The sequence below is a fragment of the Pongo abelii genome, chromosome 12 (genome assembly GCF_028885655.2).
Source record: "Pongo abelii isolate AG06213 chromosome 12, NHGRI_mPonAbe1-v2.0_pri, whole genome shotgun sequence".
NCBI classification, from domain to species: domain Eukaryota; kingdom Metazoa; phylum Chordata; class Mammalia; order Primates; family Hominidae; genus Pongo; species Pongo abelii.
In genome coordinates this window covers 27,931,755-27,957,627 of record NC_071997.2, presented here as the reverse complement: position 1 = coordinate 27,957,627, position 25,873 = coordinate 27,931,755, and the positions used below count along the sequence as shown (strand labels likewise).

Sequence of the window (25,873 nt, the reverse complement as noted above, 5' to 3'; positions counted from 1 at the left end):
GGATGAAACTGTTCCACCTCAGATCATCAGGCATTAGTTAGATTCTCACAAGGAGTGTGCAACCTAGATCCCTTACATGCGCAGTTCACAACAGGGTGCACGCTCTTACGAGAATCTAATGCCACTGCTGATCTGACAGGAGGTGGAGCTCAGGCAGTAATGCTCACTCACCCACCGCTCACCTCCTGCTGTGCGGCTAGGACTGGTACCAGTCTGTGGTAACAGGCTATGGGCCCATACAGGTCTGCGGCCCAAGGGTTGGGGACTCCTACTATACGGCCTTTAAAAAGAAAAAAATTCTGTCATTCATGGCAACCTGGGTGGAATTGGAGGACATTATGCTAAGTGAAATAAGCCAGGCAAAGAAAGACAAATACTGTATGATCTTACTTTATAAGTGGAATCTAAACAAGCTGACTTTATAGAAACAGAGAGTAGAATGGTGGGAGGAGGAAGGATGGAGAAAGGGGAGATGTTGATCAGAGTCCAAAGTTTTAGTTAGACTGGAGAAATAAGTTTTGGTGATTTATTACACTGTATGGTGACCACAGTTAATAATAATCTACTGTATAATTCAAAATTGCTAAAAGAATAAAATTTTAATGATATCACACAAAAAATAAGTTGATAAGTTGATTGATATGTTATTAGCTTTCTACATACATAGACCAAAACGTCACATTGTACTCCATAAATATACACAATTATTATTTGTCAAATAAAAAAAGAAAGAAAAAAGTAAAAGAAGGCCTAATAACAATGTCTCATCAAATAGAGACTAATAATAAGGAAATAATAAGCTGCTCTAAAAGACAGTTTCTTTTGTTTGCTTTATTTTCCTATGGATGGGCTGCATTTTACTGGCTTTTTGAGGGTTAAATTTTTGTTGTTGAAAAACTAGAAATTTTAAATAATATATTGTAGCATCTCTAAATACTGATCCTCCCCATCTTGGGGCTTTTTATGGTTGGCTTATTTCCTTATTTATTTGTCTGGACTGTTTCTATGATGTCTGTTTCCCTTGCAGTATATAGCCTCTGATGTTGCTCCTCAGGGTATGCACATAGTTACCCTGATCCCCTCCCATGGGCATTTACACCGTCATTCTAGCCCCTCCCGCTAGGATGCAATGGATTTAGCCAGGCTCTCTTTGACTGTCTCTCTCTGATCTCCCTGTTAAGTGTCTGGCTGATCTGTCCCTACTGGTATCAAATCCAACTATTAGCCTCTATTAATTGCTAGCTGACTATTCTATTTATTTTGACAATCAACTGTGGGTTACCTTGCTTCACAGTCTGATCCAATTACATTTGATCCCTTTGCAGGGGTACTACTTCCCAACCCAAGCATTGTTGAGGTATGATTGACAAATAAAAATTATATATACTTAAGGAATGTAACATGATGTTTTGATACACACATACATTGTAGAATGATTGCCACAATTAAGCTAACTAACATATCGATCACCTCTCTCTCAACTAGTTACTGTTGTATGTGTGTGTTAAGAACACATGAGATCTATTCACAGCAAATTTCAAGTATACAGTATATTAACTGTAGTTACCATGCTGTACATTAGATCTCCCAAACTTATTCACCTTGTAACTGAAAATTTGCACCCCTTGTCCAACGTCTCCCTTCTTCCCCTACTCCCCTCACCCCCAGCCCCTCATCACCACCATTCTACTCTCTGTCAAACTCACAGAAGGGGTAGTTTTGAGGCAAGTTTTTGAGGCTTGCTCTGATCCCAGAAGGGCTCTTGTTAGCTGCTGCTGTCCATGGTTCTCTATTCAACTTCTAACTGGTCTATTGTTTCCATTTTTGTTTTCATGATGTTTCCTCTTAATTGTGAAGCAGTGGCTTTTTGAAAGCTCGTTGGCTGTATGTGCCAAAAGTTCCACTTGTGGGAATCCATCTTAAGGATATAATGCAAAATGTGATGAAAGTTTTATGTAAAAAAATTTTCCATGTTGTTTTATACAATAAAAATTTTAATTTTTTTATACAGAAATGGTAAACAGTAGAATAATTCATTTAATATATTATTTTGCAACTATGCAAAAGAACACAAAAATCTGGCCAGGAAAAGAAAAGGCCAGAAGGAAATGTAACAAAATGTCTATAGTGGGAGAAAGTACCTTATTCTAGTTTTAGGTTCTGAAATCCATTGTAGCCTAAGGTGATGACTACATTTTTTAAAATCCTTTGCTTCCTTCAAAAATTATGAGAGATTCTCCAAAGCACTTCTCATATTATGCCTAAGGAAATCACCCATAACATAAGCATTCATAAAAAGATGTTAAAGGAAGAATATTTGGAATTCATGTTCTCAAAATTCCTCTTGAGAAGAGTTAGTTAATAGATATACTATTAATTTAGAGATAGAAAATCAAGACCAGGGTATATTGTATATTATGTGAATTATATATCAACAAATATATCTCAGTAAATGTATTTAAAAAAAAAGAAAAGCAAAGAAAACTAAGACTGAAAAAAAGGTCCAGATAGTGCTTTAAACTATTTTTATAGGAGAATGAAGGTGGCAATATAGATATTTTTGACCCTAACTTCTCTTTTCTTATTTAAAATTATCTGAATGATCTCAGGGATGGAAGGCTAGTTCAATATTCAAAAACAATTAATGTGATCTATCATATTAATAGGCTAAAGAAGAAAAATCATTGGATCTTATAATTAGATGCTGAAAAAGCATTTGACAAAATTCAACATCAATCTATGATAAAACCTCTTAGAAATATGGGAATAGAGGGGAAATCCCTCTACTTGATAAAGAGCAACTGCAAAATACTACAGATAACACTAGTGGTGAAACACTGAATGCTTTCTGCCTAATATTGGGAAGAAGGTAAGATGTCCACTTTCACCATTCTTAACTGACACAGTGCTTAAGTACAAAACAGTGCAAGAAGGCAAGAAAAGGCAAACAGATCAGAAAAGAATAAAACTGTTCTTATTTTCAGATATAGCGGTTGTTTACCTAGAAAACCCCACGCAATCTGCAGGAAAACTCCTAGGACTAGTAAGTGGATTTGGCAAGTTCATAGGACACAAGATAAACATTCAAAAATTAAAATTGTTGGCTGGGCACGGTGGCTCATGCCTGTAATCCCAGCACTTTGGGAGGCTGAGGCGGGCAGATAACTTGAGGTCAGGAGTTCGAGACCAGCCTGGGAAACATGGTGAAACCCCGTCTCTACTAAATACACAAAAATTAGCTGGGTATGTTGGCACATGCCTGTAATCCCAGCTACTTGGGAGGCTGAGGCAGGAGAATCACTTCAACCTGGGAGGTGGAGGTTGCAGTGACCCAAGATCACGCCACTGTACTCCAGCCTGGGGGACAGAGCAAGGTTCTGTCTCAAAAAAAAAATTAAAATTATTGGCTGGGCATGCTGGCTAATGCCTGTAATCCCAGCATTTTGGGAGGCTGGGGCAGGAGGATTGCTTAAGGCCAGAAGTTCGAGACCAGCCTGGGCAACATAGCAAGACCCCATCTCTACAAAAATCAAAATATTAGCCAGGCATGGTGACACATGTCTGTAGTGCCACCTAGCTACTTGGGAGGCTGAGGTGAAAGAATTACTTGAGCCCAGGGGTTCAAGACTGCAGTAATCTATGTGCCACTGCACTCCAGCCTGGGCAACAGAGTGAGACCCAATCTCTAAAACCAAACCAAAAGAAAACAAAAAACAAAAATCAATTGTACTTCTACATACTAGCAAAGAACACATTGACAATGACATTAAAACTAAAATACCACTTACAATAGCTCAAAAAAAGATACTTCTTTTAATTTTGTAGGTGGAAATCCAAACATGTACAGAACTTGCATGCTGAAAACTACACAGTTAACAAAAGAAATCAAGGAAGATCTAAATAAGACATATCACGTTCATGAATTGGAAGCCTTAGCATAGTAAAGATGTTAATTCTCCCCAAGTTAATGCAATTTTAATGCAATTCCTATCAAAATTCAAGCAGGATTTTTGAAGATATAAAAAGATTATTCTAAGATTTATGTGAAAAATCAAAGAGATTAGAATACCTAAAACAATTTTGAAAAAAAAAGAATAAAGCAGATGAACCCAAATTAAAGACTTAATATATAACCACAGTAAACAAAATTCTGTGGTATTGGGGGAAAGACAGATATATAGGTAAATGTAAAAGAAATAGAAAACCAAGAAATAGACCCACACAAATATACCCAACTGATTTTTCACAAGGGTACAAAATCAATTCAATGGCAGAAAGATAGCTTTTTAAACAAATGGTACAGAAGCAGTTGGATACTCATAGGCCAAAAAAAAAAAAAAAAAAAAAGAACCTCTATGTCAACCTCACACTTTACGCAGAATTAACTCAAAATGGGTCACGGAATTAAATGTGAAAAATAAAACTATAAAACATTTAGAATAAGAAGTAGGAAAATCTTTGTGATTTAGAGCTATAGCAAATAATTTTTAGACTTAAAGCCAAAAGCACAATCCATAAAAGGAAAATTTATAAATGCAACTTCATCAAAATTGAAAACTTTTTAATTGAGAAAGACCCTGTTAAGAGGATAAAAACCACAAGCCACATACTTAGTGAAAGAAAATATTTGCAAACCACATGTCTGATAAAGCAGGATTCCCTAACCCCTGGGCCACAGACTGCTACCAGTCTGTGGTCTGTTAGGAACCAGGCCACACAGCAGGAGGTGAATGGCAGGTGAGCCAGCAAAGCTTCATCTGTATTTACAACTGCTCCCCATCACTCGCATTACTGTCTGAACTCCGCCTCCTGTCAGATCTGCAGCAGCATTAGATTCTCATAGGAGTGGAACCCTATTGTGAACTACACAGGCAAGGGATCTCAGTTGTGCACTCTTTAAAGGAATCTAATGTCTGATGATCTGAGGTGGAGCTGAGGCACTGATGTTAGCTCTGGGGAGCTGCTGCAAATATAGATTAACATTAGCAGAGAGGTTTGACTGCACAGAGACCTTAATAAATCAATTGCTTGCAGACTCATATCAAAACCGTATTGCTGAGTGGCAAGTGACAATTAAGTTGCATCTGGTGGTAGGCTTTATAGTGGCAAGTGAGTTGATGTGCTTCAATTGTACAGCTGCATCTAGTGGCAGGCTTTAAGTCAGAATCTGACACTTATTTTAGTCTGCATGTGGCCTGCCCATTTTTTTATTTACCACTTCCATCCGTGTCTCTTTCCTGCACTGAGTACTTGTCTCAGTCATAGTTTTGGTAAGCCCACAAGCTAACCCTAGCCAAAATGAGTAAAAAACAAACATCACTAGAGAGCTCCTTTGAAAAGGGCAAAAGACCCAATGATGAGACAGCAGAAGAATCTAAGACTATCAACAAAAGGAAAGCTGTATTTAAAAGAAAATACCAAGTCCTACTAAATTATGGGTTCATTGCAACAGGTAGATTCACATTCTCCAAGTCTGCTTTGTATAATATGTAGTGACCGGCTATCCAGTGAAACCATGAAACCTTCAAAACTACTTTGCCACTTGGAGACCAAGCACCCTGTATTAAAAGACAAGACTTTGGAGTTTTTCAAAAGAAAAAAAAATGTGAACACAAAGAACAGAAGCAATTATTAAAGGCCACCACTTCATCAAATGTGTCTCCACTGAGAGCATCATTCTTAGTGGCTAAACACATTGCTAATGCTAAGAAGCCCTTTGCTATTGGTGGAGAGTTGATCCTGCCTACTGATAAGGATAATGTCATAAAATTTTAGGAGAGGCTGAAGTTCAAAAGGTGGCACGTGTTCCTCTTTTGGCTAGCACCAATAACTAGATGAATTGATGAACTAAGAGGATATTGTGACACAATTGTTAGAGAGGATTAATGAATCACCGTGGTATGCAATCCAGGTTGACGAGTCTACAGATGTTGACAGCAAGGCAACAATGCTTGTTTCTGTGTGATATATTTTTCAGGAGCCTGTGTATCAAGATATGTTATGTGCACTTTTGTTGCCAACCAACATCACAGCTGCAGACTACTCAAGTCTTTGAATGACTACATATCAGGAAAACTGAATTCAGGTCATTTTGTGTCAGTATATGCACAGATGGCAGTGGTTGCCATGGCTGGATAGCTCTCTGATTTCATTACTTGGGTCAAAGAGGTCGCTTCTGAATGTGAGTCTACACACTGTGTCATCTATAGAGAAATGCTGGCTATCCAAAAAATGTCACCTGAACTTAACAACATTTTGCAGGACGTGATTAAAATTATCAGCCACATTAAAGTACATGCCCTTAACTCATGTCTGTTCGCATAGCTCCGTGAAGAGATGAATGCAGAGGAAACACGTCTTCTCTTATATACAGAAGTGAGATGACTTTCTAAAGGTGTATCACTGGCCAGAGTTTTTGAGTTATGAGAGCAACTCCAGAGATTTCTTTCAGAAAATGTCACCACTGGAAGCACATTTTAGTGACAGAGAATGGGTCTCAAAACTTGCTTACTTGTATGACCTATACAGCCTGCTCAACAAACTCCATCTGTCACTTCAGGGGAGAATGACAACTGTGTTCAAGTTCGCAGATAAAGTGGCTACATTCAAAACTAAACTGCTGAAATCCCAGCACTGGGAGGCCGAGGTGGGCAGATCACTTGAGGTCAGGAGTTCAAGACCAGCCTGGCCAACATGGTGAAATACTGTCTTACTAAAAATACAAAAATCAGCCAGGTGTGGTGGCGGGCACCTGTAATCCCAGCTACTCGGGAGGCTGAGGCAGGAGAATTGCTTGAACCTGGGAGGCGGAGGCTGCAGTGAGCCAAGATCACACTGCTGCACTCCAGCCTGGGCGACAGAGCGAAACAAAACAAAACAAACAAAAAAAGCCAAACTGGAATTATGGGGGCAACGAGTGAACACTGGGATTTTTGACATTTTTCAAACATTAACAGAGATTTTGAAGGAGGGTGAGCCAGGGCCTTCTTTCTCCCAATTGGTGTATGATCACCTAGCTCAGCTTTCAAAAGAATTTGAGCATTACTTCCCAATCAGAAAAGACCCCTGAACTTGGAAGGAATGGATCTGCAACCCATTTGTGAATATGCTAGGTGAATTGACTTTGTCCATGCTAGAAGAGGATCAACTGTTGGAGAGCGCAAATGATGGTGGCTTTAAAAGTACGTTTGAGACAACTTCAAATCTCCATACATTCTGGATTAAAGTCGAGGAGTTCAAGACCAGCCTGGCCAACATGGTGAAATACTGTCTTACTAAAAATACAAAAATTAGCCAGGTGTGGTGGCGGGCACCTGTAATCCCAGCTACTCGGGAGGCTGAGGCAGGAGAATCGGTTGAACCAAGGAGTCGGAGGTTGCAGTGAGCCGAGATCATGCCACTGCACTCCAGCCTGGCAACAGAGTGAGACTCCATCTCAAAAATAAAAAAAATAAAGGTTCAATAGGGTTTGATAATAACAGAACTTTAAACATGACCAAAATTTTCCACTATTTCAAATATACTATGCATCTTCTATATATACCCCTTTAAAATTCGGGCTCTATCTCTCCAGCCACTTCCTCGCATGTATGCTACACTAGCCATTACAAAGTACTTATTATTCACTCCATACCCTTGTCTGTGTTGTTTTTCCTTCTGAATGGGATGCCTCATTCCTTTAGAGCTCCTGAGTATCTCCTTGTGTACTCCTCCCTGATATTCCTGGGCTGAATAGAAATTTCCTCTATAAAGCTTTTAGTGTCTCTTATTAATACATCATACATTACAAATTATTTGTATGTCAATGGGAAGTCCCTGAGGACAGGAACCTATATCTTTTGAATATTATACTCCCAGTGGCAAGTACAATGTCAGGCACAAAGTAGATACAATCAACTGAGTTACAGTTAAAAGAACCCGGCCAATTAGTAAATAAATTTAGCTTAAAAGAATATCATTAAAGTTACAATTTAGCTAAATAAACCTCAACCTCATGGTTCTTTGCTGATCGCTATGTCAGTGTGTTTTATGATTCTGCTGGCTAAAAGTAAATGCAAATTACATGCTCAAAGGAAGAGTTTCTGTTACAGTCTTAAGTTGTTTGGAATACAGCTGTCATAAACTAACCTCTTGGATTTTAAAAATAAAATCTAAGTTCAAAGACATGGCTTGATGTAATATTACATAAAAAAGAACTTACTTTTCCAAAATTATACTAACTTTACAGTAATAGCAATTTTAAAGATTTTAAAAATATATTACATACCATTTCTATTTCTTGATCTTTAGCAACCAGCTGTCGATTAAGAAGTTCTTTGCTTGAGTCAAGTTTAATACAGAGTTCCCTAGTAGAAGACAAATCTGCAAGAGCGGACACTTTTTCAAACTGAACCTTCTGAAGCTCCTCTTCCATTTTTACAACAGATTTATGTAAGGTAGAAATCTGGGACTTGTAAGACCTTTCTGCATTTAAGTGCTGTAAGAATAAAATTATATGTATGTATGTATACATATATATTAAACTGGAAGAAAACTATAACATGGAAAACGAAGTGGGGCAAATCTAAGAGTAGTGCACTTAGATTGTATGAAGTTTTAGATAATACAGGTAGTAACAATATGTACAAAACAGTCTAAGATAAATTCAGGTTTTGATTTTTTTTTTACATAAAATTCATGAGCAGGGTGGTCAACTTTTTAATGTACTTAGCCATTCTTTTTAATGTACTTAGGAAAAAAAACCTTTCCCACTTAAAAGTCCCCAGCCCCAAAGCTAGTTGAGATATATCATTTGACCAACAGTTTTACCTATATTAGCCGGTTTCAATTATTTTATAATACAAATGCTATTGTTGTTGTTAAAAACAAAAATGCTAGCCACTGTTTTATTCACAACATCTGTTTTTGAATTCTTGACTGGCATGTCAATTTCAATCATAATATCATAAAATGAAAACTGATAACTCTTTAACACTTACTAATACCTCTGAGGGAAAAAGACTAAGGGCAAGTATAAATTAAGTATATACCCACATTATAGGAAATAAGAGTATGTTTTTAAAACTATGAGATTTAAGTTACATAAATGCTTTTGAATGTTCAAGATAATTCCACCCCCACCCTTTTCTTTCAGAAGAATGTCTTATGTAAGTGCACTGCCACCTACAGAGAAGTATTTGTTTGCTATAATGTGAAGACAAGTAGATCTGAGAGGCAAATAAATTTATGTGTTTTTACAAGTGATTTTACAAGTGTAAAGCACTAGAATTTGCTCCCATTATAAGTTATTTGGCCATAATTCACTTCTACTTTTTCTCTATCTCTTCCCTTCCTTCCTCACTCACTCTTTCTTATTCTCCAAGCCAACTTTTTATCCATCCTTCCATCCACCCACTCATTCATCACATATTTATTGAATATACTCTATGTTCCAGTCACTGTGCCTAGGTACATATTCGATGGTATGTGGTATCTGCTCTAATGAAACATCCAGACTACTAGAGGAGTCATATACAAATAATTATATAAATACATACAAAGAAAATATAATTAATACCCTAAGAGAAAAAACAAAATGGAATTATATAACACGCTCAATTAAACCCAGAAAAGGCAGAAGAGCCGCTGAAGACTAAACAAACAAATGAACAGGGCAATAAATTAAAGATACTTATAAATATGGGAAATATTAATCCAACTATAATTACTTTAACTGTGACTAATCTATATACCCCAATTAAGACAAATGGTCAGAGTGGATAAGAAAACAAGATCTACTTATTTATCTACAATAAATTAATATTAATATTCAAATGTTAATGCTAATAAAAGGAAAGTTGGGGTAACTACATTAATTTCAGACAAAGCAAATTTCAGAGAAAGGAAAATTATCAGTAATAAAGAGAGGGCATGACATAATGATTGTAAAAAGTTAATTTTCAAAGAAGACATAACAATCCTTAATGTGCACATTCCTAACAACAGAGCATGCCAACATATATGAGGCAAAAAAATTGATAGGATGGCAAGGAGAGATACCCATATCTACTATTCTAGATTACTATTATAGATTATTATTGGAGAATGCAACACCCATGTATCAGTAACTGACAGATCAAGCAGGCAGAAAGCCAGCAAGGATACAATTCAACTGAACAGCGTTATCAATCAATTGGATCTAGACATTTACGGAGTACTTTATCCAAAAACAGCAGAACACACATTCTTTTCAAGCTCACATGCAACATTCACTAAGACAGACTACATATGCCCTATAAAACACATCTAAACAAACTTAAAAGAGCAAAAATCATACAAAGTATACTCTCAGACCACAGTGGAGTTGAACTAGAAATACATTAACAGAAGGATAGTTGGAAAATCCCAAAATATTTAGAAATTTAACAACATACTTCTAGATAACACATAGGTCAAAGAAGAAATCACAAAAAAAATTTAGAATATTTTGAATGAAACAAAAATTAAAATATAACTTACCAAAATTTGTGGCATGTAGTTAAAGCAGTACTTACAAGAAATTTATAGCACTGAGTGCATATATTAGAAAAGAAGGAATATCTAAAATCAATAACCTGGCCGGGTGTGGTGGCTCACGTCTGTAATCCTAGCACTTTGGGAGGCCGAGGCAGGTGGATTGCCTGAGGTCAGGAGTTCGAGACCAGCCTGGCCAAAATAATGAGACCCTGTCTCTACTAAAAATACAAAAAATTAGCTGGGTGTGGTGGCAGGCGCCTGTAATCCCAGCTACTCAGGAGGTTGAGGCAGAAAAATCACTTGAACCTGGGAGGCAGAGGTTGCAGTGAGCCGAGATTGTGCCATTGCACTCCAGCCTGGGCAACAAGAGTGAAACTCCGTGTCAAAAAAAAAAAAAAAAAAAAAGATCAACAACCTAAGCTTCTACCTTAGGAAACTAGGGAAAAAAAGAACATACTAAATCCAAAAACACCCAGATGTATTAATGTGCTTTGCATTGCTATAAAAGAATACCTGAGACTGTGTAATTTATTAAAAAAAAAAAAGAGGTTTATTTGGCTCATGGTTTTACTAGCTGTACAAGCATGGTGCCAGCATCTGCTTCTGGGGAGGGCCTTGGGAAGCTTTTATTGATGGTGGAAGGCAAGTGGGGAGGAGGTGTGTCACATACCAAAACAGTGAGCAAGGAAGAGAGAAAAGAGGTCTCAGGTACCTTTTTTTTTTGAGACAAAGTCTCCTTCCATTGCCCAGGCTGGAATGCAGTGGTACGATCTCTGCCAACCACAACCTCTGCCTCCAGGCTCAAGCAATTCTCATGCCTCAGTCTCCTGAGTAGCTGGGATTACAGGTGTGTGCCATCATGCCCTGCGCATTTTTGTATTTTTAGTAGAGACAGGGTTTCGCTATGCTGGCCAGGCTGGTCTCGTACTCCTGGCCTCAAGTGATCCATCCTCCTAGGCCTCCCAAAGTGCTGGGATTACAGGCATAAGCCACAAGTCCGGCCCCAGATACCTTTTAACAACCAGATCCCATGTCAACCCATTAGCCTTGGGAGAGCACCAAGCCATTCATGAGATCTGCCTCCATTACCCAAACACCTCCCACTAGGCCCCATCTCCAACATTAGAGATCACATTTCAACATGAAATTTGGAGAGAACAAACATCCAAACTATACACACAGAAGAAAAGAAAAATAAGAGCAGAAATCTATGAAACTGAAAACAGGAAATTAATAGAGTAAATCAAAGAAATCAAAAGTTGGTTCCTTTAAAAGATCAATAAAATTGACGCACATATGGGCAGGCTAATCAAGAAAAAAGTACTAATACTGAAATAAAAGAGAAGCCATTACTATGGACTATATAGACATAAAAATAATAAGGGAATATTATTAATAACTCTGTGCCCACAAATTTGATAACTGAGATCAAATGGACCAATTTCTTGAAAATAGTAGAAATGATTTACCCTAATACCAAAATCAGCAAAAGACATTACAAGAAATAAAAATTATAGACTAATATCTCTCAGAAAAATACATGCAAAATCTTCAACAAGATATTAGGAGATTAAATACAATAAAGTGTAAAAAGACTTATACACCATGACCAAGTGCAATTTATTTTGGATATTCAAAGCTGATTCAACATTCAAAAATCAGTTGATGTAATCCATCACATCAACAGGCTAATGAAATCATATAGTCACATCCATAGACGTAGAAAAAGCATTTGACAAAATCCAATATTCATTCATGACAAAAACTGTCAACAAAGTAGGAATAGAAGATAATTCTCAATTTGATAAAGAAAATCTACAGAAAATCTACAAAAAATCTACAGCTAATATCAGACAAGGGTGAGAAACTAGATGTTTTTCCTCTAAGATTGGGAACAAGGCAACAATGTCTTCTTTCAACAGTTCTATTCAACATATTTCTAGAAGTCCTAGCTAATTCATATGATTTGGATCTGTGTTCCCACTTAAATCTCAGGTCACGTTATAATCCTCAATGTTGGAGGTGGGGCATCATGGGAAGTGATTGAATAATAGGGGTGAATCCTTCATGAATGGTTTATCACCATCCCCTTGGTGCTGTTCTCATGATGGTGAGTGAGTTCTCATAAGATCTGGTTGTTGTGTAACACCTTCCCTGCCCTCTCTCTTCCTCCTGCTCTGGTCATGTGATGTGCCTGCTCCCATTCTGGCTTCTGCTATGAGTAAAAGTTTCCTGAGGCCTCCCCAGAAGCATAGCAGAAGCCACTGTGTTTCCTGTAGAGCATGTGGAACCGTGAGCCAATTAAAGCTCTTTTCTTTATAAATTGCCCAGCCTCAGGTATTCTTTTTATAAGAATGTGAGAACTAATACAGAAAACTGGTACTGAGTGGGGCATTGCTATAAAAACACCTGAAAATGTGGCAGCAGCTTTGTAATTGGGTAACTGGCAGAAGGTGGAAGAGTGTAGAGGACTTAGAAGACAGGAAGATGAGGGAAAGTTTGGAACTCCCTAGAGACTTGTAAAATTGTTGTGACCAAAATTCTTATAGTGATATAAGCAGTGAGGTCCAGGCTGAGGAAGTGTCAGATGGAAAATGAGGAACTTATTGGGAACTGAATTGCCAGAAATATCTGAATGACAAATCTCTTAATGGCATTTTCTGCATTGCCAGAAAATGCATTCAGAAGGTAGATTATTAAGCTATTCAAGAAGGCACCAGAAAAAGGTGAAAATCAACTTAAAGAAATTTTAAGAAATATAGGATATGGATGACAAAATTTCCAGAGAAATAGATAGCATGAATAAAAAACAATCACAACTTCTGCAAATGAAAGTCAAACTTAGAAAAAGGCAAAAAACACTGGAAAGTTTCAACAATAGACTAGAACAAGTAGAAGAAAGAAATTGAGAGCATGAAGACAAGGCTTTTGAATTAACCCATTGCAACAAAGAGAAGGAAAAAAGAATTAAAAAAATAACATTGGGAAGCTGAGGCAGGAGAACTGCTTGAACCCAGGAGGTGGAGGTTGCAGTGAGCTGAAATGGTGCCATTGCACTCCAGCCTGGGCAACAAAAGTGAAACTCTGTCTCGAAAAAAAATATTAATAATAACAAACCCTCCAAGAAGTTTAAGATTATGTTAAATCACTAAACCTAAGAGTAATTGGTGTTCCTGAGAAAGAAGAGAAATCTAAAAGTTTGGAAAACTTATTTAAGGGAATAATTGAGGAAAACTTCCCATCCTTGCTAGAGATCTAAACATCCAAATTCAAGAAGTCCAAAGAATACCTGTAAATTCATTGCAAAAAGATCATCACCTAGGCACATAGTTATCAGGTTATCTAAAGTCAACACAGGCCAGGTACGGTGGCTCACATCTATAATCCCAGCACTTTGGGAGCCCGGGGCAGGTGGATCACCTGAGATCAGGAGTTTGAGACCAGCCTGGCCAACATGGTGAAACGCTGTCTCTACTAAAAATACAAAAATTAGCTGGGTGTGGTGGCGGATGCCTGTAATCCCAGCTACTCTGGAGGCTGAGGCAGAAGAATCATGTGAATTCAGGAGGCAGAGGTTGCAGTGAGCTGAGATCGCGCCATTGCACTCCCCCTGGTCAACAAGAGCGAAACTCCATCTCAAAAATAAATAAATAAATAAATAATAAAATCAACACAAAACAAAGAATCTTAAGATCTGTGAGGCAAAAGCATCGAGTAACCTATAAAGAACAACCTATCAGATTAATAGCAGATTTCTTAGCAGAAACCATACAAGCTAGAAGGGATTGGGGTCCTATCTTTTACCTCCTTAAACAAAACAATTATCAGCTAAGATTTTGTCTCCAGTGAAACTAAGCTTCAAAAATGAAAAAAAAAAAAAGTTTTTTTTCAGACAAATGCTGAGAGAAGTTGCCACTACCACGTCAGCACTATGAGAACTGCCGACAGGAGTTCTAAATCTTGAGACAAAACCTTGAAATACACCAAAATAGAATCTCTTTAAAGTATAATTCTCACAAGGCCTATAAAACAATAACACAATTAAAGAAAAACAAAGTATTCAGGCAACAAGTAGCATAATGAATAGAATAGTACCTCACATCTCAATACTAACATTGAATGTAAATGGTCTAAATGCTCTACCTAAAAGATACAGAATGGCAGAATTGATAAGAATTCACTAAATAAGTATCTGATGTCTTCAAGAGACTCACCTAACACCTAAGGACTCATATAAACTTAAAATAAAGGGGTGGAAAAACATATTCTATACAAAATGAAAACCAAAAGCGAGCAGGAATAGCTATTCTTATATCAGACAGAGCAAACTTTAAAGCAACAACAGTTAAAGAAGTCAAAGAAGGATATTATATAATGATAAAAGGAAGAGTCTAACAGGAAAATCTCACAGTTCTAAATATTTATTCATCTAACACTGGAGCTCCCAAATTTATAAGCAATTACTACTAGACCTAAAAATGAGATAGATGGCAACACAATAATAGTGGGGGACTTCAATAGACAGGTCATTAAGACAGAAAGTTTAAAAAGAAACAATGGACTTAAACTATACCCTAGAACAAATGGACTTCACAGATATTTACAGAACATTCTACCGAACAATTGCAGGACATACATTCTATTCATCAGCACAAGGAACATTCTCCAAAACAGACCATATGATAGGCCATAAAACAAGTCTCAATAAATTTTTAAAAATCGAATTTATATCAAGTATCTTCTCAAACCACAGTGGAATAAAACTGGAAATTACCTCCAATAGGAACACTTAAAACTATAAAAATACATGGACATTAAATAATCTTCTCTTGAATGATCTCTGGGTCAACAACGAAATCGAGATGGAAATTAAAAAATTATTTCAGCTGAACAATAATAGTGACAACTTATCAAAACCTCTGGGATACAGCAAAAGTGGTTCTAAGAGGAAAGTTCACACCATTAAATGCCTACATCAAAAAGTCTGAAAGAGCACAATCTAAGGTCACACCTCAAGGAACTAGAGAAACAAGAACAAACCAAACTCAAACCCAGAGAAGAAAAGAAATAACAAAGATCAGAGCAGAACTAAATGAAATGGAAACAACCAAAAAAAAAAAAAACCACTACAAAAGATAAAAGAAACAAAAAGCTGGTTGAGAAGATAAACAAAGCTGATAGACTATTAGTGAGATTAACCAAGAAAAGAGCAGAGAAGATCCAAATAAGCCCAGTTAGAAACGAAATGGGAGATATTACAACCAATACCACAGAAATACAAAAGATCATTCAAGGCTACTATGAACATTGTTACACGCATAAACTAGAAAACCTAGAGGAAATGGATAAATTCCTGGAAATATATAACCCTTCTAGATTACAAGCAGCAAGATTCAAATGGTAAAAAAAAAAAAAACACACACACACACAAAACAAACTGCCAATGAAGAAAAGTCCAGGACCAGATGAATTCACAGCTGAATTCTGTCAGACATTCAAAGAACTGGTACCAATCCTACTGAAATTATTCCACAAGGCAGAGAAAGAGAGAATGCTCCCTAAATCATTCTATGAAGCCAATATCACACTAATACCAAAACTAGGAAAGGACATAACAAAAAAAGAAAACTACAGACCAATATCCCTGATGAACATAGCTGCAAAAATCCTCAATAAAATACTAGCTAGCCGAATCCAACAGCATAACAAAAAGATAATACATCATGATCAAATGGGTTTCATATCAGGGATGCAGAGATGGTTTAACATACGTAAGTCAATAAATATGATAGACCACATAAACAGAATTAAAAACAAAAATCACATGATCATCTCAATAGATGCAGACAAAGCATTTGACAAACTCCAGTATCCCTTTATCATTAAAACCCTCAGCAAAATCAGCATAGAAGGGACATACCCTAAGGTAATAAAAGCCATCTATGACAAACCCACAGACAATATTACTGAATGGGGAAAAGTTGAAAGCATTCCCCTTAAGAACTAGAACAAGACAAGGATGCCCACTTTCACTACTTCTATTCAACATAGTACTGGAAGTCTTAGCCAGAGCAATCAGACAACAGAAAGAAATAAAAGGCATCCAAATTGGTAAAGAGGAAGTCAATTGTCACTGTTCGCCAATTATATGATCATATACCTAGAAAACTCTAAAGATTCATCCAAAAAGTTCCCAGATCTGATAAATGAATTCAGTATACAAAATCAATGTACATAAATCATCACTGCTATACACCAACAGCGACCAAGTTCGGAATCAAATCAAGAACTCAACTCCTTTTACAATAGCAAAAAAACCAAAAAACAAACCAAAAAAAAACAACTTAGGAATATACCTAACCAAGGAGGTGAAAGATCTCTACAAGGAAAACTACAAAACACTGCTGAAAGAAATCATTTACAACACAAACAAATGGAAATACATTCCATGCTCATGGATGGGTAGAATCAATATTGTAAAAATGAGCATACTGCCAACAACAATATACAAATTCAAGGCAACTCCCATCAAAATACCATCATCATTCTTCATAGAACTAGAAAAAAAAATCCTAAAAATCCTAAAATTCATATGTGACTAAAAAAGAGCCAGCATACTGTAGAAAGTAGAAAAGTTCATCTTCAAAGCTCATCTTGGTTTAAAAGTAAAATAATAGACACTAGGAATAACAGTTCCTTACTCTAAAGCCTCCTATCAACTATTCATACACTTTAGCCCAGTTAGTTGCTTTGGCTTACTCAGGCATGTCTGGACAGGCCCAGGCAAGTCTTAGCTCATAGCTTATGCCCCTTCCTTATTTGGAAATGTTATTGCTTCCTTAAACCTTTCATAAGCAACTTCCTCTTCTTTGTTCTCCCTTGCACTTACCTATTTAGGAAAGTTTTAGGTTATTAGCAAATTGGGTATCAGTTTAAGATTGTGAGGTCCAGCTCCAGCCAATGGATGCAGGACACTGCAGTAAGGACAACCCAAATGCATAAGAGATAAACATGTCTGCTTTTCCTTTCTTCAAGTGTTCAAGTGTGCTCTCACCATTGTTCCATCTGCAATGGGCACCCTTTCTGCAGAAAGTAAAAATGGCCTTGCTGAGATAACTAAATTTATGTTCAAGTGCTATTTCTTTGGGACACCAGGGAACAAGCATTTCTAACAATACCCAAAGCAAGACTAAGCAAAAAGAACAAATCTGGAGTTCTTACCCAACTTCAAACTATACTACAAGGCTATGTTACCAAAATAGCATGGTACTGGAATAAAAATAGGCACATAGACCAATGGAACAGAATAGAGAACCCAGAAATAAAGCCAAAACTTACAGCCAAGTGATCTTCGACAAAGCAAACAAAAACATAAAGTGGGGAAAGAACGCCTTATTCAACAAAATGGTGCTGAGATAAGTGGCAAGCTATATGTAGAAGAATGAAACCGGATCCTCACCTCTCACCTTATACAAAAATCAACTCAAAATGATCAAAGACTTAAATCTAAGACTTAAAACCATAAAAATTCTAGAACATCGGAAAAACCCTTCTAGACATTGGCTTAGGCAAACTCTTCATTTCCAAGAACCCAAAAGCAAATGCAACACAAAGATAAATAGAAGTGACCTAATTAAACTAAAAAACTTCTGCACAGCAAAAGAAATAATCATCAGAGTAAACAGACAGCCCCCAGGGTGGGAGAAAATCTTTGCAAACGATGCATCCAATAAAAGAATAATATCCAGAATGTACAAGGAACTTGAACAAATCAGCAAGAAAGAAACAATCTGATCAAAAAGTGGGCTATGCACATGAATAGACAATTGCCCCCCTCCTTTTTTTTTTTTTTTTTTTTTTTTGAGACAGGGTTTTACTCTGTTGCCCAGGCTGGAGTGTAGTGGTGCTGTCTCGGCTCACTGCAACCTCTCTGGTTGAAAATGACATTTTTATAGATAAACACAAACATTTTGAAGGTTTGAATCACTCACTTTGTGAGGCTTGGCCAGTGTTATATTGTTCTCTTCACAGCCTTTGTGAGCAGACAGGTCTTTGAGTTGAGATGCACTGGGGTGTGGGTCTTATGTGGTGCCACATTCTAGAACAGAAATGACTGGGTGCATTTTGTTGGCCCTGGGGCATCCTAAAAGGGCCCCTCAGTAGGGAAGAAAGTGCTGTAGATGGGACATGACCAGCCTATCCAGCAGAGAGGGCCCAGCAGGTAGCACGGAGAAGGCTGGTCAGCTGTCTGGGGCTCTGACCAGACGAGATTTCCCTCACCTCAGTCAGGCTACTCTTTGGCCACTGTGTAACATGGCTTGAAGCTGGGTGCTGCAGTAACTGTCTCTACCGTCAAGCCTAGGAGTGGAACAGGAACACATCTTTTACAACATTTGGGGCATAGCCTTCTGAACTTCTGTCTGTGCTATACTGACTATACATACATATGTATATGTGCAAAAGTGCATATTTACCTAAAAGAGGTACTGTCTGCATTGTTTTGTGAGCTTTTTTTTTTTTGAGACGGAGTCTTGCTTTGTGGCCCAGGCTGGAGTGTAGTGGCACGATCTCAGCTCACTGCAACCTCCACTTCCCAGGTTCAAGTGATTCTCCTGCCTCAGCCTCTCAAGTAGCTGGGATTACAGGCATGCACCATCATGCCCGGCTAATTTTTTTTAGTAGATACATGGTTTCACCATGTTGGCCAGGCTGGTCTCAAACTCCTGGCCTCAGGTGATCCTCCCACCTCAGCCTCCCAAAGTGCTGGGATTACAGGCATGAGGCCACCATGCCTAGCCATATTCTTTATTTTCTAAGATTGAGAAGAACACATTTTCAAGCAACCAGATGTCATATTTAACAATCAAAACTTCAAAGTAGGCATTAAAAATATGTTCAAGGACCTAATGATGCATGGTTAATGAAGCAAAGGAAGATATGATGACAATGTCTCATGAAATAAAGATTATCAAAAAAGATATATAAATCATTTTTTTAAAAGAACAAAATGGAATGTCTGAAACTTGAAATTAAAATAATTGAAATGAAAAGGTTTCCCAGAGGGTCTCAGCAGTGGATTCTGAACTGGCACAGGAAACAATTAATGAATTTGAAAAAGATTGATGGAGATTATGCAATTTGATGAAGAAAAAAAAGCCGAATGAAGAAAAATGTACAAACCTCAGAAAAATATAGGACACTATTAAGCACACCAACCTACATATAATGATAGTACTAGAAGGAGAGGATATAGAGAGAGAAAGGACCAGAAGAAATAATTAAAAAAAATAATGGCTAGACCAATGGAACAGAACAGAGCCCTCAGAAATAATGCTGCATATCTACAACTATCTGATCTTTGACAAACCTGAGAAAAACAAGCAATGGGGAAAGGATTCCCTATTTAATAAATGGTGCTGGGAAAACTGGCTAGCCATATGTAGAAAGCTGAAACTGGATCCCTTCCCTACACCTTATACAAAAATTAATTCAAGATCGATGAAAGACTTACATGTTTGACCTAAAACCATAAAAACCTTAGAAGAAAACCTAGCCATTACCATTCAGGACAAAGGCATGGGCAAGGACTTCATGTCTAAAACACCAAAAGCAATGGCCACAAAAGCCAAAATTGACAAATGGGATCTAATTAAACTAAAGAGCTTCTGCACAGCAAAAGAAACTACCATCAGAGTGAACAGGCAACCAACAGAATGGGAGAAAATTTTGGCAACCTACTCATCTGACAAAGGGCTAATATCCAGAATCTACAATGAACTCAAACAAATTTACAAGAAAAAAACAAACAACCCCATCAAAAAGTGGGCAAAGGACATGAACAGACACTTCTCAAAAGAAGACATTTATGCAGCCAAAAAACACATGGAAAAATGCTCACCATCACTTGCCATCAGAGAAATGCAAATCAAAACCACAATGAGATACCATCTCACACCAGTTAGAATGGCATTCATTAAAAAGTCAGGAAACAACAAGTGCTGGAGAGGATGTGGAGAAATAGGAACACTTTTACACTGTTGGTGGGACTGTAAACTAGTTCAACCATTGTGGAAGTCAGTGTGGCGATTCCTCAGGGATCTAGAACTAGAAATACCATTTGACCCATCCATCCCATTACTGGGTATATACCCAAAGGACTATAAATCATGCTGCTATAAAGACACATGCACACGTATGTTTATTGTGGCACTATTCACAACAGCAAAGACTTGGAACCAACCCAAGTGTCCAACAATGATAGACTGGATTAAGAAAATATGGCACATATACACCATGGAATACTATGCAGCCATAAAAAATGATGAGTTCATGTCCTTTGCAGGGACATGGATGAAACTGGAAATCATCATTCTCAGTAAAGTATTGCAAGGACAAAAAACCAAACACCGCCTGTTCTCACTCAGGTGGGAATTGAACAATGAGAACACATGGACACAGGAAGGAGAACATCACACTCTGGGGACTGCTGTGGGGTGGGGAGAGGGGGGAGGGATAGCATTAGGAGATATACCTAATGCTAAATGATGAGTTAATGGGTGCAGCACACCAGCATGGCACATGTATACATATGTGACTAACCTGCACATTGTGCACATGTACCCTAAAACTTAAAGTGTAATAATAATAAAATAAATAAATAAATAAATAAATAAAATAAAAGAAAAGAAAAGAAGAAAAAATAATGGCTGGAAACTTCATCAATTTCAAGGAAAATTTTCATCTTCATATTTAGCATGCTAAATAAGCAAGTAGGATAAAGGCTAAGAGATCTACAATCAGACACATCATTATAAAAATGCTGAAAGCAAGGAAAATATCTTGAAAGCAGCAAGGGAAAAATGGCTTGTCAATTGCACAGGAACTCTAATAATATTAACAGCTAACTTCTAAGCAGAAACAATGGAATCCAGAAAGCAGTGATCTAACATATTCAAAGAGCTCAAAAAACAAAACAACCCAAAATACCAAGAATTCTTGTCAACCAAGAAGCCGACACCCAGGAGAGCTACCTTTCAGAATGAAGAGAAAATCTCTGCAGAAATGCTACGAGTCAGAAGAGAGTGGGAGCCAATATTCAACATTCTTAAAGAAAAGAATTTTCAACCCAGAATTTCATATCCAGCCAAACTAAGCTTCATAAGAGAAGGAGAAATAAAATCCTTCACAGACAAGCAAATGCTGGGACATTTTTTGTCACCACCAGGCCTGCCTTACAAGATCTCTGAAAAAAGCACTAAAATTGGAAAGGAAAAACTGGTACCAGCCACTGCAAAAACATGACAAATTGTAAAGACCATCAACACTATGAAGAAACTTCATCAACTAATGGGCCAAATAACCAGCTAGCATCATAATGACAGGATCAAATTCACACATAACAATATTAACCTTAAATGTAACTGGGCTAAATGCCCCAATTAAAAGACACAGACTGGCAAATTGGATAGTCAAGACCCACTGGTGTGCTGTATTCAGGAGATCCATCTCACGTACGAAAACACACATAGGCTCAAAATAAAGGGATGGAGGAATATTTACCAAGCAAATGGAAAGAACAAAAAAATCAGGAGTTGCAATTTTAATCTCTGATAAAACAGACTTTAAACCAACAAAGATCAAAAGAGGCAAAGGACACAAAATAATGGTAAAAACATCAATGCAACAAGAAAAGCTAACTATCCTAAATATATATGCACCCAATACAGGAACACCCAGATTCATAAAACAAGTTCTTAAAGACCTATGAGAGACTTAGACTCCCGCACAATAATAGTGGGAGATTTTAACACCCCACTGTCAATATTAGACAAATCACTGAGACAGAAAATTAACAAAGGTATTCAGGACTTGAACTCAGCTCTGGACCAAGCAGACCAAGCAGACCACAGAACTCTCCAACCCAAATCAACAGAATATACATTCTTCTCAGCACTTCATCACACTTATTCTAAAATTGACCATATAATTGGAAGTAAAACACTCCTCAGCAAATGCAAAATAACAGAAATCATAATAAACAGTTTCTCAGACCACAGTGCAATCAAATTAGAACTCAGGATTAAGAAACTCACTCAAAACCGCACAACTACATGGAAACTGAACAACCTGCTCCTGAATGACTACTGGGTACATAACAAAATGAAGGCAGAAATAAAGATGTTCTTGGAAACCAACGAGAACAAAGACAGAACGTAACAGAATCTCTGGGACACATTTAAAGCAGTGGGTAGAGAGAAATTTATAGCACTAAATGCCCACAAGAGAAAGCAAGAAAGATCTAAAATCAACACCCTAACATCACAATTAAAAAAACTAGAGAAGCAAGAGCAAACAAATTCAAAAGCTAGCAGAAGACAAGAAATAACTAAGATCAGAGCAGAACTGAAGGAGACAGAGACAGAAAAAACCCTTCAAAAAATCAGTGATGCCACAAAGATACTTCTCGAGAAGGGCAACTCCAAGACACATAATTGTCAGATTCACCAAAGTTGAAATGAAGGAAAAAATGTTAAGGGCAGCCAGAGAGAAAGGTCGGGTTACCCACAAAGGGAAGCCCATCAGACTAACAGAGGATTTCTCGGCAGAAACTCTACAAGCCAGAAGAGAGCAGGGCCAATATTCAACATTCTTAAAGAAAAAAATTTTCAATCCAGAATTTCATATCCAGCCAAACTAAGCTTCAAAAGTGAAGGAGAAATAAAATGCTTTACAGACAAGCAAATGCTGAGAGATTTTGTCACCACCAGGCCTGCCCTAAAAGAGCTCCTGAAGGAAGCACTAAACATGGAAAGGAACAACTCGTACCAGCCACTGCAAAAACATGACAAAGTGTAAAGACTATTGATGCTAGGAAGAAACTGCATCAACTAACGAGCAAAATAACCAGCTAACATCATAATGACAGGATCAAATTCACACATGACAATATTAACCTTAAATGTAAATGGGCTAAATGCTCCAATTAAAAGACACAGACTGGCAAATTTGATAAAGAGTCAAGACCTATCAGTGTGCTGTATGCAGGAGACCCATCTCACGTGCAGAGACATACATAGGCTCAAAATAAAAGGATGGAGGAAGATCTACCAAGCAAATGGAAAACAAAAAAAGGCAGGAGTTGCAATCCTAGTCTCTGATAAAACAGACTTTAAACCAACAAAGATCAAAAGAGACAAAGAAGGCCATTACATAATGGTAAAGGGACCAATTCAACAAGAAGAGCTAACTATCCTTAATATACATGTATCCAATACAGGAGCACCCAGATTAATAAAGCAAGTCCTTAGAGATCTACAAAGAGACTTAGACTCCCACACAATAATAATGGGAGACTTTAACACCCCACTGTCAACATTAGACAGATCAGCAAGACAGAAAGTTAACAAGGATATCCAGGAATTGAACTCAGCTCTGCACCCAAGCAGACCTAATAGACATCTACAGAACTCTCCACCCCAAATCAACAGAATATACATTCTTCTCAGCACCACACCACACTTATTCCAAAATTGACCACAGAGTTGGAAATAAAGCACTCCTCAACAAATGTAAAAGAACAGAAATTATAACAAACTGTCTCTCAGACCACAGTGCAATCAACTAGAACTCAGGATGAAGAAACTCACTCAAAACCACTCAACTACATGGAAACTGAACAACCTGCTCCTGAATGACTACTGGGTACATAACGAAATGAAGGCAGAAATAAAGATGTTCTTTGAAACCAATGAGAACAAAGACACAACATACTAGAATCTCTGGGACACAGCTAAAGCAGTGTGTAGAGGGAAATTTATAGCATTAAATGCCCACAAGAGAAAGCAGGAAAGATCTAAAATTGACAACCTAACATCACAATTAAAAGAACTAGAAAAGCAAGAGCAAACACATTCAAAAGCTAGCAGAAGGCAAGAAATAACTAAGAACAGAGAACAACTGAAGGAGATAGAGACACAAAAAACCCTTCAAAAAATCAATGAATCCAGGAGCTGGTTTTTTGAAAAGATCAACAAAACTGATAGACCGCTAGCAAGACTAATAAAGAAGAAAAGAGAGAAGAATCAAATAGACGCAATAAAAAATGACAAAGGGGATATCACCACCGATCCCATAGAAATAGAAAGTACCATCAGAGAATACTATAAACACCTCTACACAAATAAACCGGAAAATCTAGAAGAAATGGATAAATTCCTGGACACATACACCCTCCCAAGACTAAATCAGGAAGAAGCTGAATCCCTGATAGACCAATAACAGGCTCTGAAGTTGAGGCAATAATTAATAGCTCACCAACCAAAAGAAGTCCAGGACCAGACGGATTCATAGCTGAATTCTAGAAGAGGTACAAGGAGGAGCTGATACCATTCCTTCTGAAACTATTCCAATCAATAGAAAAAGAGGGAATCCTCCCTAACTCATTTGATGAGGCCAGCATCATCCTGATACCAAAGACTGGCAGAGACACAACAAAAAAAGGATAATTTTAGACCAATATCCCTGATAAACATCGATGCAAAAATCCTCAATAAAATACTGGCAAACCGAATCCAGCAGTACATCAGAAAGCTTATCCACCATGATCAAGTGGGCTTCATCCCTGGGATGCAAGGCTGGTTCAACATATGCAAATCAATAAATGTAATCCATCACATAAACAGAACCAAAGACAAAAACCACATGATTATCTCAACAGATGCAGAAAAGGCCTTTGACAAAATTCAACAACGCTTCATGCTAAAAACTCTCAATAAATTAGGTATTCATGGGATGTATCTCAAAATAATAAGAGCTATTTATGACAAACCCACAGCCAGTATCATAATGAATGTGCAAAAACTGGAAGCATTCCCTTTGAAGACTGGCACAAGACAGGGATGTCCTCTCTCACCACTCCTATTCAACTGTTGGAAGTTCTGGCCAGGGCAATCAGGCAGGAGAAAGAAATAAAGGGTATTCAATTAGGAAAAGAGGAAGTCAAATTGTCCCTGTTTGAAGATGACATGATTGTATATTTAGAAAACCCCATTGTCTCAGCCCAAAATCTCCTTAAGCTGATAAGCAACTTCAGCAAAGTCTCAGGATACAAAATCAATGTGCAAAAATCACAAGAATTCTTATACACCAATAACAGACAAACAGAGAGCCAAATCATGAGTGAACTCCCATTCACAATTGCTTCAAAGAGAATAAAATACCTAGGAATCCAGTTTACAAGGGATGTGAAGGAACTCTTCAAGGAGAACTACAAACCACTGCTCAAGGAAATAAGAGAGGACACAAACAAATGGAAGAACATTCCGTGCTCATGGATAGGAAGAATCAATATCATGAAAATGGCCATACTGCCCAAGGTAAT

At 37.5% G+C, this 25,873-nt stretch overlaps 2 protein-coding genes across 14 annotated transcripts in view; both read right to left on the bottom strand.

Moving 5' to 3' along the window:
* Positions 1–25,873, bottom strand: part of LOC100448218 (large ribosomal subunit protein uL30m) — a 178,491-nt gene that overhangs the window by 77,860 nt on the left and 74,758 nt on the right. Inside the window, exon 5 of one of the 6 annotated variants that reach the window (XM_063713362.1) lies at positions 8,342–8,476. The exons of the other annotated variants lie outside the window; for them this stretch is intronic. Within the exon in view, the coding sequence (XP_063569432.1) occupies positions 8,470–8,476 (7 nt within the window). The 3' untranslated portion in view covers positions 8,342–8,469. Of the gene's footprint in view, positions 1–8,341; positions 8,477–25,873 lie in introns of those variants that run through there. 6 annotated transcript variants of the gene reach the window in all.
* Positions 1–25,873, bottom strand: part of LYG1 (lysozyme g1) — a 158,305-nt gene that overhangs the window by 126,630 nt on the left and 5,802 nt on the right. For 7 of the 8 annotated variants that reach the window (XM_063713363.1, XM_063713364.1, XM_054547332.2 and 4 more), the window contains exon 1: positions 8,267–8,476. The exons of the other annotated variant lie outside the window; for it this stretch is intronic. The gene's annotated coding sequence lies outside the window, so the exon portion shown is untranslated. Of the gene's footprint in view, positions 1–8,266; positions 8,477–25,873 lie in introns of those variants that run through there. 8 annotated transcript variants of the gene reach the window in all.